The 17187-nt window shown below is 51.3% G+C and overlaps 1 protein-coding gene across 1 annotated transcript; it reads left to right on the top strand.

The window, feature by feature from the left end:
* Nucleotides 1-13265: 13265 nt before the first annotated feature.
* On the top strand, nt 13266-16796 carry LOC133357705 (zinc finger protein 664-like). Its single transcript, XM_061575799.1, has 3 exons — nt 13266-13380; nt 15280-15666; nt 16790-16796. The coding sequence occupies exons 2-3, from the start codon at nt 15308-15310 to the stop codon at nt 16794-16796; spliced, it is 366 nt and encodes a 121-aa protein (XP_061431783.1). The 5' UTR covers nt 13266-13380; nt 15280-15307.
* Nucleotides 16797-17187: the final 391 nt, after the last annotated feature.

The raw sequence follows: 17187 nt of genomic DNA on the forward strand, positions 1-17187 counted from the left end.
CCACCACCACCCATCTCTCACCACCACCATCTCTCACCACCCCACCACCATCTCTCCCCACCACCATCTCACCACCTCCACACCATCTCTCACCACCACTACCATCCTCTCCCCACATCCCCTACTCACCACCACCACCACCACCACCATCTCTCACCACCACCACCTCTCACCACCACCACCATCTCTCACCACCACCACCTCTCACCACCACCATCATCTCTCACCACCACCACCATCTCTTACCACCACCATCTCACCACCACCATCTCTCACCACCATCTCTCACCACCACCACCATCACCACCATCCTCACCACCACCATCTCTCACCCACCACCCATCTCTCACCACCACCATCTCTCACCACCACCATCTCTCACCACCACCACCCCCCCACCATCTCTTACCCCACCACCATCTCTTACCACCCATCTCTCACCACCACCATCTCTCACCACCACCACCACCATCTCCCACCACCACCACCTCTCTCACCACCACCACCATCTCTCACCACCACCACCATCTCTCCCACCACCACCATCACCACCACCACCATCTCTCACCACCACCACCATCTCACCACCACCATCTCTCACCACCACCATCTCTCACACCACCATCTCTCACCACCACCATCTCTCACCACCACCACCATCTCACCACCCCACCATCTCACCACCCCCACCATCTCACCACCACCATCTCTCACACCACCATCTCTCACACCACCATCTCTCACCACCACCATCTCTCACCAACCACCATCTCTCACCACCACCATCTCTCACCACCATCACCACCATCTCTCCACCACCATCTCTCACCACCATCACCACCATCTCTCACCACCACCACCACCACCCTCTCACCACCACCACCATCTCTCACCACCACCATCTCTCACCACCAGCACCTCTCACCACCACCACCACCATCTCTCACCACCACCACCATCTCTCACCACCACCATCTCACCACCACCACCATCGCTCACCACCACCACCATCTCTCACCACCACCACTCTCACCACCACCATTTCTCACCACCACCACCATCGCTCACCACCACCATCTCTCACCACCACCACCATCTCTCCCACCACCACCATCTCTCACCACCACCACCATCTCTCACCACCACCATCTCTATCTCTCACCACCACCATCTCTCCCCACCACCACCACCATCTCTCCCACCACCATCACCACCACCACCATCTCACCACCACCACCATCTCCACCACCACCACCATCTCTCACCACCACCATCACCACCATCTCTCACCACCACCACCACCATCTCTCACCACCACCACCATCTCTCACCACCACCACCACCATCTCTCACCACCCCACCACCATCACCACCATCTCTCACCACACCATCACCACCACTCTCACCACCACCACCACCATCTCTCACCACCACCACCATCTCTCACCACCCACCACCCACCATCTCTCACCACCACCATCTCTCACCACCCCACTCTCACCACCACCACCATCTCTCACCACCACCATCTCTCACCACCACCATCTCTCACCACCACCCATCTCTCACCACCACCACTCTCACCACCACCATCTCTCACCACCACCATCTCTCACCACCACCATCACCACCATCTATCACCACCACCATCTCACACCACCACCACCATCTCTCACCACCACCACCATCCACCCATCTGCTCACCATCACCACCAGCTCTCACCACCCCCCACCATCTCTCACCATCACCACCATCTCTCACCCACCACCACCATCTCTCACCACCACCATCTCTCACCACCAATCCATCTCGCACCACCCAACCATCTCTCACCACCACCCATCCTCTCACCACCACCACCATCTCTCACCACACACCACCATCTCCTCACACCACCACCCCATCTCTCACCACCACCCCATCTCTCACCACCACCATCTCTCACCACCACCATCTCTCACCACCACCATCTCTCACCACCACCACCATCTCTCACCACCACCATCTCTCACCACCACCCCATCTCTCACCACCACCATCCACCACCGCCACCTCTCACCACCACCATCTCACCAGCCACCATCGCTTAACACCCACCACCATCTCTCACCACCCACCATCTCTCACCCACCACCACCATCTCTCACCACCACCATCTCACCACCACCACCATCTCTCACCACCACCATCGCTCACCACCACCATCTCTCACCACCACCACCATCTCTCACCAACCACCACCATCTCTCACCACCACCACCACCATCTCTCACCACCATTTTCTCACCACCACCATCGCTCACCACCACCACCATCGCTCACCACCTCTCACCACCATCTCTCACCACCACCATCTCTCACCACCACCACCATCTCTCACCCACCACCACCATCTCTCACCACCACCACCATCTCTCACCACCACCACCATCTCTCACCACCACCACAATCTCTCACCACCACCACCATCTCTCACCACCACCACCACCATCTCTCACCACCCACCACCATCTCTCTCACCACCATTTCTCACCACCACCATCGCTCACCACCACCACCATCGCTCACCACCTCTCCCACCACCACCATCTCTCACCACCACCATCTCTCACCACCACCATCTCTCACCACCACCACCACCTCTCACCACCACCCACCATCTCTCACCACCACCACCATCTCTCACCACCACCACCTCCACCACACCACCATCTCTCACCACCACCATCTCTCACCACCACCACCATCTCTTACCACCACCATCTCACCACCACAACCATCTCTCACCACCCCCATCTCTCACCACCACCACCATCCCTCACCATCCTCACCACATACCCCCACCCCATCTCTTACCACCACCATCTCTCACCACCACCATCTCATCACCACCACCATCTCTCACCACCACCACCATCTCTCACCACCCCCACCACACCACCATCTCTCACCACCACCACCATCAACTCCACCATCTCTCCACCACCACCACCTCACCACCATCTCTCACCACCACCATCTCAACCACCCCCCCCTCACCTCACCCCATCTCTCACCCACCACCACCATCTCTCACCACCACCACCATCTCTCACCACCACATCTCACCACCACATCTCTCACCACCACCACCATCTCTCACCATCACCACCATCTCTCACCACCACCACCATCTCTCACCACCCACCATCTCTCACCACCACCACCATCTCTCACCAACACCATCTCTCACCACACCATCTCTCACCACCACCCCATCTCTCACCACCACCCACCATCTCTCACCACCACCATCTCTCACCACCACCATCTCTCACCACCACCATCATCTCTCACCACCACCACCATCTCTCACCACCACCATCTCTCACCACCACCATCTCTCACCACCACCATCGCTCACCACCGGCCACCATCACCACCACCATCTCTCACCACTACCATCTCTTACCACCACCACCATCTCTTACCACCACCACCATCTCTCACCACCACCATCTCTCACCACCACCACCATCTCTCACCACCACCATCTCACCACCACCACCATCTCTCACCACCACCATCGCTCACCACCACCATCTCTCAACCCCACCATCTCTCACCACCACCACCATCTCTCACCACCACCACCATCTCTCACCACCATTTCTCACCACCCACCATCGCTCACCACCACCACCATCGCTCACACCTCTCACCACCATCTCTCACCCACCACCATCTCTCACCACCACCATCTCACCACCACCACCATCTCTCACCACCACCATCTCTCACCACCACCACCATCTCTCACCACCATTTCTCACCACCACCATCGCTCACCACCTCTCACCACCACCACCATCTCTCACCACCACCATCTCTCACCACCACCATCTCTCACCACCACCACCACCTCTCACCACCACCACCATCTCTCACCACCACCACCATCTCTCACACCACCACCTCTCACCACCACCACCATCTCTCACCACCACCATCTCTCACCACCACCACCATCTTTTACCACCACCATCTCACCACCACAACCATCTCTCACCACCACCATCCTCTCACCACCACCACCATCCCTCACCACCACCCCCACCACCATCTCTTACCACCACCACCATCTCTCACCACCACCCATCTCTCACCACCACCATCTTCACCACCACCATCTCTCACCACCACCACCATCTCTCACCATCACCACCATCTCTCACCACCACCACCATCACCACCATCTCTCACCACCACCACCATCTCTCACCACCACCATCACCACCATCTCTCACCACGACCATCACCACCATCTCTAACCACCACCACCATCTCTCACCACCACCATCACCACCATCTCTCACCACCACTCTCACCACCACCATCTCTCATCCACCACCATCTCTCACCACCACCACCATCTCTCACACCACCACATCACCACCATCTATCACCACACCACCATCTCTCACACCACCATCTCTCACCACCACCACCATCCCTCACCACCACCCTCACCACCATCTCTCCCCACCACCATCTCTCACCACCACCATCTCTCACCACCACCATCTCTCACCACCACCACCATCTCTCACCACCACCACCATCTCTCACCACCACCATCTCTCACCACCACCATCTCTCACCACCACCACCATCTCTCACCACCACCATCTCTCCCCACCACCATCTCTCACCACCACCATCTCTCCACCACCCACCATCGCTCACCACCGCCACATCACCCCCCATCTCTCACCACCACCATTCTCACCACCACCATCTCTACACCACCACCATCTCTCACCACCACCACCATCTCTCACCACCACCATCTCAACCACCCACCACCATCTCTCACCACCACCATCTCTCACCACCACCACCATCTCTCACCACCACCATCTCACCACCACCACCATCTCTCACCACCACCATCGCTCACCACCACCATCTCTCACCACCACCATCTCTCACCACCACCATCTCTCACCACCATCGCTCACCACCTCTCACCACCATCTCTCACCACCACCATCTCTCACCACCACCATCTCACCACCACCACCATCTCTCACCACCACCACCATCTCTCACCACCACCATCTCTCACCACCACCACCATCTCTCACCACCACCACCAATCGCTCACCCCCACCACCTCTCACCACCACCACCATCTCTCACCACCACCCATCTCTCACCACCACCACCACCTCTAACCACCACCACCATCTCTCACCACCACCATCTCTCACCACCACCACCTCTCACCACCACCACCATCTCTCACCACCAACATCTCTCACCACCACCACCATCTCTTACCACCACCATCTCACCACCACAACCATCTCTCACCACCACCATCTCTCACCACCACCACCCATCCCTCACCACCACCCCCACCCCCACCACCATCTCTTACCACCACCACCATCTCTCACCACCACCATCTCTCACCACCATCACCACCATCTCTCACCACCACCATCTCACCCACCTCCACCATCTCTCACCACCTCTACCATCTCTCACCACCACCATCTCACCACCACCACCACCACCATCTCTCACCACCACCACCTCTCACCACCACCACCATCTCTCACCACCACCACCTCTCACCACCACCATCATCTCTCACCACCACCACCATCTCTTACCACCACCATCTCACCACCACCATCTCTCACCACCATCTCTCACCACCACCACCATCACCACCATCTCTCACCACCACCATCTCTCACCACCACCACCATCTCTCACCACCACCATCTCTCACCACCACCATCTCTCACCACCACCACCCCCCACCCACCATCTCTTACCACCACCACCATCTCTTACCACCACCATCTCTCACCACCACCATCTCTCACCACCACCATCTCTCACCACCACCACCACCATCTCCCACCACCACCACCACCATCTTCTCACCACTACCACCATCTCTCACCACCACCATCTCTCACCACCACCATCTCACCACCACCATCTCTCACCACCACCACCACCACCATCTCTTACCACCACCATCTCTCACCACCATCACCCCCACCACCACCACCACCATCTCTCACCACCACCACCACCACCATCTCTTACCACCACCATCTCTTACCACCACCATCTCTCACCACCACCATCTCTCACCACCACCACCACCACCATCTCTCACCATCACCATATCTTTCACACCACCATCTCTCACCACCACCATCTCTCACCACCACCACCACCATCTCTCACCACCACCACTATCTCACCACCACCACCTCTCGTAAGTGGGGGTAAGCGGGGGGATGGTGTTCGTAAGTGACCAGCCCCTCCCCCCCCCCGCGAGATGACGTCACCACGCACGGGGGCGCCAATCTACCTGAGCGCGATGACGTCACCACGCACGTGGGCGCCCACCAACCCGAGCGCGATGACGTCAGCACGCACGGGGGCGCCCACCAACCCGTGCGCGCCCCAACCAGCCCCCCCCGCCCACGTGACCAGCCCCTCCCCATCTGCCCACGTGACCAGCCCCTCCCGCCCACGTGACCAGTCCCTCCCCTCTCCCGCCCACGTGACCAGCCCCTCCCCGCCCACGTGACCAGCCCCCCCCGCCCACGTGACCAGCCCCGCCCCCTGCCCACGTGACCAGCCCCCACCCACGTGACCAGCCCCTCCCCCCCCCCGCCCACGTGACCAGCCCCCCCCTGCTCACGTGACCAGCCCCTCCCCCGCCCACGTGACCAGCCCCCCACGCCCACGTGACCAGCCCCCCCCCGCCCACGTGACCAGCCCCCCCGCCCACGTGACCAGCCCCTCCCCCCCCCGCCCACGTGACCAGCCACCCCCCCCTGCTCATGTGACCAGCCCCCCCCCCCGCCCACGTGACCAGCCCCTCCCCCCCCCGCGCGATTACGTCACCACGCACGGGGGCGCCCACCAACCCGATTGCGATGACGTCACCACGCACGGGGGCGCCCACCAAACCGAGCGCGATGACGTCACCACGCACGGAGGCTCCCAATAACCCGAGCGCGATGACGTCACCACGCACGGGGGCGCCCGCCAACCCGAGCGCGATGACGTCACCACTCACGTGGGCGCCCGCCAACCCGAGCGCGATGACGTCACCACGCACGGGGGCGCCCACCAACCCGAGCGCGATGACGTCACCACGCACGTGGGCGCCCTAAACAACCCCTCCCCCAGCCCACGTGACCAGCCCCGCCCCTCCCCCAGCCCACGTGACCAGCCCCGCCCCTCCCCCTCTCCCAGCCCACGTGGCCAGCCCCGCCCTTCCCCCAGCCCACGTGACCAGCTCCCCCCCCACCCACGTGACCAGCCCCTCCCCCAACCCCCCACCCACGTGACCAGCCCCCCCCCACCCACGTGACCAGCCCCCCCCCCCACCCACGTGACCAGCCCCCTCCACCCACGTGACAAGCCCCTCCCCCCCACCCACCCACGTGACCAGCCCCCCCCCACCCACGTGACCAGCCCCGCCCCTCCCCCAGCCCACGTGACCAGCCCCACCCCTCCCCCACCCACGTGACCAGCCCCCCCCCCCACGCTGCTGCTGCGGCGTTCTGGCGTTTGTCCCAAGCGGGTTGGCTGCAATGAAGCCGTGAAGACACCGACAGTTCCTCTGCTACAATTTGCGCGCTGAGGCGCTGCAGTTGCACTATGTGTCCACACGGTGGCGCTGCAGCCACCATGTTAAATGTCGATTTAAAGCTTTCGTGACTGCAGCAGGGATTCATCTTCTTGGTTCTTTCGGTAAAGTCATCACGTAGAAGGGAAGTAATAAAATAATATAAATAAAACATAATAAACGTCGTGAGAATTATTTTATTATGTTTTATTTTTATTATTGTATTACTTCCCTTCTACGTGACTTTACCGAAAGAACCAAGAAGAATATGTTGGTCAAGTTATTTCAGCGAATTTTCACTTTTGCTTTTTGGTTCTTTCGGTAAAGTCACGTAGAAAGGAAATAAATTAAATAATAGAATAGGACGTTTCTATTGCAACACAAGCAATCGTCATCAGGTAGAAAACAAACAGTAAATCTTCTTGGTTCTTTCGGTAAAGTCACGTAGAAGGGAAGTAATAAAATAATACAAATTAAACATAATAAAATACAATTCTCACGACGTTTCCCTGTCCCCAGACGACCTGCTTGTCAGTTTTGATGTGTTTTCCTTATCCACCAAAGTTCCTGTACCTGACACCATCGCAATCATTGAAAACTTGGTTCATCAAGGACTGAATGCTGGGGTACCCCCCCTGGTGAGACACTGCTTAACCAATACATACTTCACCTGGAATGGAACTTTTTACAAGCAAACTGAGGGCACCCCAATGGGCTCCCCCCTATCTCCGGTTGTAGCCAACGTCTTCATGGAGAAATTTGAGACTGACGCCATCCAGACTGCCACTCTACGCCCGACTTTGTGGAAGAGGTACGTAGATGCCACTTTTGTCATCTGGCCACATGGCCGGCCTGCTCGAGACCAATTCCTCAACCACATAAATTCCATACACACAGCCATCACACAGTGTACACACAATGTACACACACACAGTGTACACACACACAGTGTGTACACACACAATGTACACAGTGTACACACACACAGTGTGTACACACAATGTACACACGCAGTGTACACACACACACAATGTACACAGTGTACACACACAATAATGTCCACATTGTTGAGCTGAGCTCACACACCCAAGGGGTCTCTGTTCAAGGGAGGGAGCAATGGAAAATAAATCTTAATCAACTTAAACTCTAATCCCGCTACGTGACGTCACCACTCAGCATGACCTCATCGGCGTGAAACGCCAGGGGGAGGTGTACCTTGCTAGTGACGTCATGTCACCAAAGATTTCACCCCAACCGGTCTCAAGGGAGCGTGACGTCACCTCTGCCTGGGTCACTTCCGTTATCTGTTCAAGCACTATCCTTATTTGGGCAAAGCCACGCCCACTGACTGGCGGCTCATTAACATAATTTATTCGTGAAAGACGTCACGAGTTCGTTGTGACCGGTTCGGCACCAACGGCCCATCCCTCCACGATTGGGCCAGGCTCATTAACATAATTTATGTAAGTTACAGAGCCGCTCATTGTGGGAAGGGAGTGTCTTGTACCCCACAAGTGACGTCATGTCACCTGCTGCTGCCGCGTGACGTCACGAGGTAACGGAAAGTTGACGCTCCGCGCGGGAACTGAAATCTGAAGTGAGAAATTCTCATCGCAGGTTGTGGTGGTTGTTGTTGTGGTGGTTGTTGTTGTGGTGGTTGTTGTTGTGGTTGTTGTTTACCGAGGTAGATCCTCGCTCTCTCTCTCGTAGGGATGTCAATTGAGTAGCAGCGAGCATGGAAGCGATGTCCACGTTGGAACTTACAACGCGGGGCCTTGCCTCCTGCCCTCGCCTGATGGCGTTCGCTTCAATTCTCTCGCTTAGTTTAGCAATTTCGATTTAAAGCTTTCGTGACTGCAGTGATTCATCTTCTTGGTTCTTTCGGTAAAGTCACGTAGAATAGAAATACAAAAAAAAAACAATACAATTTTATTATGTTTTATATCACGTATGAAGTGTTCTTGACGACGCGTGGACAACGGGGTAAGGCACACGTATTTATTTACACAATGGCTTTACAATACTGGAGGGATGTATCGGCCCCCTCACCCGTACAACTGGGAATTCACCCCTAGCTAGCCTTCCTAGCCGAGTCCTCCGCTAACGGGCTAGGGGAGGCTGTCTGGCCCGACACTGGTCAGTCGGGCTACGGTACCCGGAATCCCAGAGGTCTGACTCTGGTTCCGGGACCACGCCACTGGCTCCAGCCTGCACTGCCCTTACAAGGGCGGCGTCCCAGGGGGAGTCCAGGGCCTATCTGGCCGGTCTTCTCTCTTCACTTAACTACTCTAAGACTGAGCCCCGAGCTCTCTGGCTCAACCCTTTTTATACCCCCCTAGAGGATCGAAACCCCCCTCACGCCGTCCAGTACGGACGTCGTTGCGGGCACCACCCCGTGTGCTCACGGAGACCCCGCCCACTGTGTCTGTTTTCCGTTAGCCCCTATGCAACCAGCCCTACACAACAGACCCTCTGTAACAGCCCTACACGTAGAATGGATATAATAAAATAATAAACATAAACCAATAAAATAATAAAAATAAAACATAATAACCTTTTAATATGTTTTATATCACGTAGAATGGAAATAATAAAATAGTAAAACTAATATGTTTAATATTTTTATTATTTCATTATTTCCATTCTACGTGACTTTACCGAAAGAACCAAGAAGATAGTTTAGCAACCTGTGGAAGAACGCGATCAGCCAGGCGATGCGTTAGTTGTGTTAACTCGAGATGTGACGCTTTCGTGACTGCAAGGATTCATACTCTTAGGTTTTTTTCGGTAAAGTCATCGTGTAGGTGAAAAATGAATACAAATTCATAAAAGTAAAAATAGAAATAAATAAAAAAAACACGACGTTTCGGAGGCAACACAAGTCTCTGTCATCAGGTGGCACCGTCACAGCCACATTTGCTGTATCAAGTGAGGCGTTTTTATTAATTTAATCTATAATGTAGACTGTAGCCTGGTTATTAAGCTGGGTGAGTGTACTGGCAGTCTATAATGTAGACTGTAGCCTGGTTATTAAGCTGGGTGAGTGTACTGGCAGTCTATAATGCAGACTGTAGCCTGGTTATTAAGCTGGGTGAGTGTACTGGCAGTCTATAATGCAGACTGTAGCCTGGTTATTAAGCTGGGTGAGTGTAATGGCAGTCTATAATGTAGACTGTAGCCTGGTTATTAAGCTGGGTGAGTGTACTGGCAGTCTATAATGTAGACTGTAGCCTGGTTATTAAGCTGGGTGAGTGTACTTGCAGTCTATAATGCAGACTGTAGCCTGGTTATTAAGCTGGGTGAGTGTACTGGCAGTCTATAATGTAGACTGTAGCCTGGTTATTAAGCTGGGTGAGTGTACTGGCAGTCTATAATGTAGACTGTAGCCTGGTTATTAAGCTGGGTGAGTGTATTGGCAGTCTATAATGCAGACTGTAGCCTGGTTATTAAGCTGGGTGAGTGCACTGACAGTCTATAATGTAGACTGTAGCCTGGTTATTAAGCTGGGTGAGTGTACTGCCAGTCTTTAATGTAGACTGTAGCCTGGTTATTAAGCTGGGTGAGTGTACTGGCAGTCTATAATGCAGACTGTAGCCTGGTTATTAAGCTGGGTGAGTGTACTTGCAGTCTATAATGCAGACTGTAGCCTGGTTATTAAGCTGGGTGAGTGTACTGGCAGTCTATAATGTAGACTGTAGCCTGGTTATTAAGCTGGGTGAGTGTACTGGCAGTCTATAATGTAGACTGTAGCCTGGTTATTGAGCTGGGTGAGTGTACTGGCAGTCTATAATGTAGACTGTAGCCTGGTTATTAAGCTGGGTGAGTGTACTGGCAGTCTATAATGTAGACTGTAGCCTGGTTATTAAGCTGGGTGACTATAATTTGCTGCATCAAGTGAGGCGTGATTTATTATTATTTTATTATTTTATTTCTATTTTTACTTTTATTAATTTTAATTTCATTTTTTACCTACGTGGTGACTTTACCGAAAAAAACCTAAGAGTACGTTAGTTGGTGTGTTGACCGACTCTGTGTTGCATTACATTACTTTTTTAATTTGTTTGATTAAGCGTCTCTCTCTGTGCAGTCACCAACCCTCCAAATCTCTCATTGACACAAGGCCGTAATTATAATATGTTTTAATAATTATAATATAAAATAATTATATGTCTGTGTCTCTCTCTGTGTCATCTCTCTCTGTGTGTGTCTCTGTGTGTGTCTCTCTGTGTCTGTGTGTGTCTCTCTCTGTGTGTCTCTGTTATCTCTCTCTCTCTGTCTGTGTCTCCGTCTCCGTATCTGTGTTATGTCTCTCTCTCAAATTGAGCAATCTGTGGAAGAACGCAATCAGCCAGGCTATGCGTTAATTGTGTGTTGACCGACTCTGTTGCATTGCATTACTTTTCCAAATTTTACGAAGTTTGTTTGATTAAGTTTGCTCTCTCTCTCTCTCTGTGCAGTCACCAAACCTCCAAGTCTCTCATTGACACAAGGCCATCATTACAACATGTTATAATAAGTATAATATTATGTTGTAATATATAATAATTATAATGTTATAATAAGTATAATATGTCATAATTATTATATTAATATATAATAATTATAATGTTATAATAAGTATAATATGTCATAATAATTATATTATTATGACATATTATATTAATTATAATGTTATAATAAGTATATGTTATAATTATAATGTTATAATGTTATACTAAGTAATCAAATATGCCCCCCCAATATGTTTCTGTAAAAATATTTGTAAATAAAAATTGCGATGTTCTGTTAATAAAGACAACAATTTGCTAAACCTTGGCCACGAAATCTGGACTTGTTTTCATATAACAATGCATAGATTCCTGTTTATAGGATTGCGTTGTACTTTATGACTCCCTAATCTCTGCCATTACATACTATGAAACAAGAAAGGTAAAAAAGAAAAAACAGAGCAATGTATTACAATACACTATTAGACATTATTGTATCAAATAAAACAAAGTCCATCCCATGTGTTAGTGAACTTTTAAAAATATTTTAGGGAGGAAATGGCAGGAAATTAGTTTTCTAATTTAGATATTTTTCGGGGGGGGGGGAACCCAGACCCGTGGAAGATTTGGTCCCCCCCAATGTTGACTCCATGGCTACGGCCTTGCATTGACGTGCTAGTTTCTCTACCCCCTTCTCTACCCCCCCCTCTCTCTCTATTTAAGGCCTCAACACAGAGGCGTTGTTTCTCTGTGTGCCTATGTGTGTCTCTCTGTCATCTCTCTCTGTGTGTCTATATGTGTGTCTCTCTCTGTGTGTCTTTGTGTCATCTCTCTCTGCTTATGTGTCTGTCTATGTGTCTCTGTGTCTCTCTCTCAAATTGAGCAATCTTTGGAAGAACGTTATCAACCAGGTAGGGTATTGACTGTTATGTTAGCTGACTCTAAGTTTAATAGGTTTTTTTTCTCTTTCATTTGTACCTGATGATGATTGCTTGTGTTGCAGTTGAAACGTCGTATGCTATTATATAATGTTTTTATTTATTCTACGTGACTTTACCGAAAGAACCAAAGAGTATCTTGCTTAAGTTTTAATTTCCCTTCACCTGGCTCGCTACTTTGTACCTTGTTTTGTTTTAAATATTCACAGTTTTTTTTCATTTTTTACGAGGCCACGCCCGCTTGAGCTGCTGTACCGCTCTTGTTTTCAGAAGCGACCTGCCCACAACAACAATAACAACAAGGTGAGGCTCGTCAACAGCGTGGTGGTGTTCACTCTAGACACGTGGCGGTGTTCACTCTAGACGCGTGGCGGTGTTCACTCTGGACACGTGGCGGTGTTCACTCGCTGCATGTGGAGTGGGGACAACCGGGGGACACGGAGGGAAATCGACGCGACCACGGGGAGAGAGAGAGAGGCACGCAAACTCCAAATATACAGCAGGCGTCAGGGCTGGGATCGAACCCATGACTTCCTGTATGCCAGGAGAGGTAGTTAACATCTCACCACGGAGAGAGAGAGACACGCAGCCTCGGCTGTGTTGGTTGATCCTCAATGAATTACTTGGTGGAGTGAGGAAGCATTAATATTGAGCAGGTGAAGGTGGCCAGGCATGGGTCTGGACACACCACCACCTGTGAACCATGCCAGTGCGTGACAGTGGTGGAGCCAGTGGGGGTGGGGTGGCACGTGCCCCAGCAACGGTCCGATCGAAATCCCTAATTTCGATAGGATCATTGGGGTTTATTAGTAACTAGCTTCACTACCCGGCTTTGCCTGGGACTTGGATTCTTGTCTTGGATTAATTTAATATTCCCCCATAATTCACGGAAAAACCCTGAAAAAATTGATGCTTGCAAGAAGGAAGCCGAAACACTTCAATTTACCAAAATCGGATGTTTTCACTCAAGGAAATTCAACCTGAACCCACTGCTACGTCAGGTCGAGTTTTGCCACTCGGGAAGGGAATGACGTGGCGTTCGCTTAGAAATTCCAGACAGCATAAGCTGTGAAAATTTCATGACGCCAGAGCTCATCGTTGGAGAGTTTTTGCTGCTTCACACAAATAAACATGTAAGTTTTGCTTTATATTTAAGATGGCAGTTGTACCCGTTCTTCACACGGATTTGTATTGAAACTCCGAGAAGCCAATGACTTAATCGGCCAGGAGCGAAGCGCCACCTAAAATCTCCCGGCACGCTGTGAACAGCTGTAGAAGTACGGCGCGCGAAGAGCCATGTGGTAGGGGGGTAAGCATTGCAGAGCCCTTAGCTCAGGTGTGATGCGGATTGATGCCACATACGTCATGGTCATTTCCCCCCCACCCCCCCCAAAATACAAAAGTCTATTTTTCTTTCCTGAAGGCATCAACACGTTCAGCGAGCGCTATGACGATCACACGCGTCGAATGAAAAGCAAGGGACAAGTCCTTTCTTACTAACAACTCCTTTCTCACTAACAACTCCTTACTTACTAACAACTCCTGTAATTTTTCATTGCTGGAGGGGTTTCCCCCCCCCCCTACCTGAAAATCCTGGCTCCACCTCTGAGTGTGTGACAGTGTCAAGTTTGTATTTGCAGTAAAGGCTATTAACTCTATTGAGCACAGAGGTTATATCAAAACAGTAGTTTATTTTAGTTTTCCTCTGGAACGCTTTGTAAGAATGGAGTCAGGAAGTGATCACAGCACACACGTGCAGCAGCTGAAGTCGGAACTGCTCATCCCAGCAATCAAGGACATCTGTGCCTGGCATCACACCTCTAAGTTGTGATTGAACATTAATTGATGCATTTGTGCATAACACAAATAGTATTATTTTCAACACCCTTTGCTATGTCAGCTGAATTTAGCTTTCATAAACATTTATTTAGAAGCCAGACCGCTGAAATTGTGTGCTCTGAGTTTTGGGTTAACGTTCATTTTGAAGATACAAGGGCTTCCAGGCACGTTTATAACCATTTGGCCTCTCATTGTGTGCCATAACAGCCCGTGTGATGAATTTGGGACACTTTTTTTTACTATATCATAAATATATGAATAAGTATAGACGTGTAAGTCACGTGTGACTGTGTATATATGCATTCCTCTGTGCCTCGATACTGATGTGTAGATGGTGTGGATATTCTTTGTTTCTGTCTGCAGCTGTCGCTGCCTCTGCAGAAGTGGTCTGATGGAGCAAAGGCACTCGGCGCGGCTCGGTGCAAAAAGGCAACAATGCGACCGGTGTGCATACAGCACGGATCGTCCTGAACATTTTACAAAACACCAGAGAACTCGCACAGGAGAGAAACCCTTCAAGTGCAGTGTGTGTGGGAAGGCATTTTCACATTCATCTACTCTTGTAATACACCAGAGAACACACACAGGAGAGAAACCCTTCAAGTGCAGTGTGTGTGGGAAGGCATTTTCACATTCATCTACTCTTGTGATACACCAGAGAACACACACAGGAGAGAAACCCTTCAAGTGCACTGTGTGTGAAAAGGCATTTTCAGATTCATCAACTCTTCATGTACACCAGAGAACACACACAGGAGAGAAACCCTTCAAGTGCAGTGTGTGTGGGAAGGCGTTTCCACAGTCATCTGCTCTTGTAACACACCAGAGAACACACACGGGAGAGAAACCCTTCAAGTGCAGTGTGTGTGGGAAGGCGTTTGCACAGTCATCTGCTCTTGTAGCACACCAGACAACACACACGGGAGAGAAACCCTTCAAGTGCAGTGTGTGTGGGAAGGCGTTTGCACGTTCATCTACTCTTGTAGAACACCAGAGAACACACACGGGAGAAAAACCCTTCAAGTGCAGTGTGTGTGGGAAGACGTTTGCAGAGTCATCTACTCTTGTAATACACCAGAGAACACACAGGGGAGAGAAACCCTTCAAGTGCAGTGTCTGTGGGAAGCGTTTGCACATTCCACGTCTCTTATAACACACCAGAGAACACACACGGGAGAGAAACCCTTCAAGTGCAGTGTGTGTGGGAAGTCGTTTATAAATGCATCTTCTCTTATAGCACACCAGAGAACACACACGGGAGAGAAACCCTTCAAGTGCATTCTGTGCGGGAAGGCGTTTGCTCAGTCAGCACATCTTTAAAGACACCAGAGAACACACAAGCATCAGAATATCCACCAGGAGCGGAGTGTGAAATCAGCTTGTGAAAGTCAAAGTGCTGCAATGAGCCCATCCCTCATCAAACAAGAACCGGAAGAAAATCCCAGCTTGGACACTTTTAAAGGTATCGAGGTGAAATATGAAGAGGTGAAGGTGAAACGTGAAGAAGTGATGGTGAAGAGCGAAGAAGTGAAGGTAAAATGTGAGGATGAAGATTCAACTCCGAAATGGGACCTTCGCATCGATGGAGGCAACGTGAAGCAGGAGGAGAATTCTGACTGTGAGGCAGAGCGAGGCAACTCCCAGCAGTTTGTGGAAGTGGAGGTGTGGTGGACTTCCTCCGAGACAATACAAAGTCAAATGGAGACCCGGTAGATGTGTAAGCCTGAGACGATGTCGCTCCAATAGATGCACCTTTGTCACAGGCCTTTAATGACAATAATATGAAGTTAAACACTCGGTTCCTAGGTTCAACCTTGCAGGGTAAGAGCGGCCAGTCTTTGTGGACCTGTGTGTTGGGTAGACCTCTAACCAGGAGCTAGAGCCAATAAGCTCCCAAGCATTCACTATGTTATCATAATTGCATTTATATGGTGCTTGCTTAATTGCCTCGGCAACTCGGAGTTTTGTATCGTATCTCGTCTCAAACACTCCACGAGCATCCCCAAGTAGCAGCTGCCCCTGTGTGGTACAAGGTAGTGGCCCTGCACCGGCCTGCATGTGGACAAGAGCCTGTGAGTAGGGGGTGATGGTTGATGTGGCATCTCAGTTGTGGAGTTTGTAGGTAATGTTTAGAATTTGCTCAATTTTGACCCAGACGCCAGCATGCAATGGCCGACTCGTTTTGAATGACACAATAGTATGTTGTACATACACTATTAAGCAGACAGTGTTTTTTGTTTATCTTGTTAATACGATGTAACCTGATGCAGC

This window comes from Lethenteron reissneri, chromosome 59 (genome assembly GCF_015708825.2).
Source record: "Lethenteron reissneri isolate LAM-NWPU_2019-01 chromosome 59, ASM1570882v1, whole genome shotgun sequence".
Classification (NCBI taxonomy): domain Eukaryota; kingdom Metazoa; phylum Chordata; class Hyperoartia; order Petromyzontiformes; family Petromyzontidae; genus Lethenteron; species Lethenteron reissneri.

Bases quoted from the DNA above. Each gene is read 5' to 3' on its own strand.
- LOC133357705 (XM_061575799.1), top strand. From the start codon at position 15,308: ATGGAGCAAAGGCACTCGGCGCGGCTCGGTGCAAAAAGGCAACAATGC.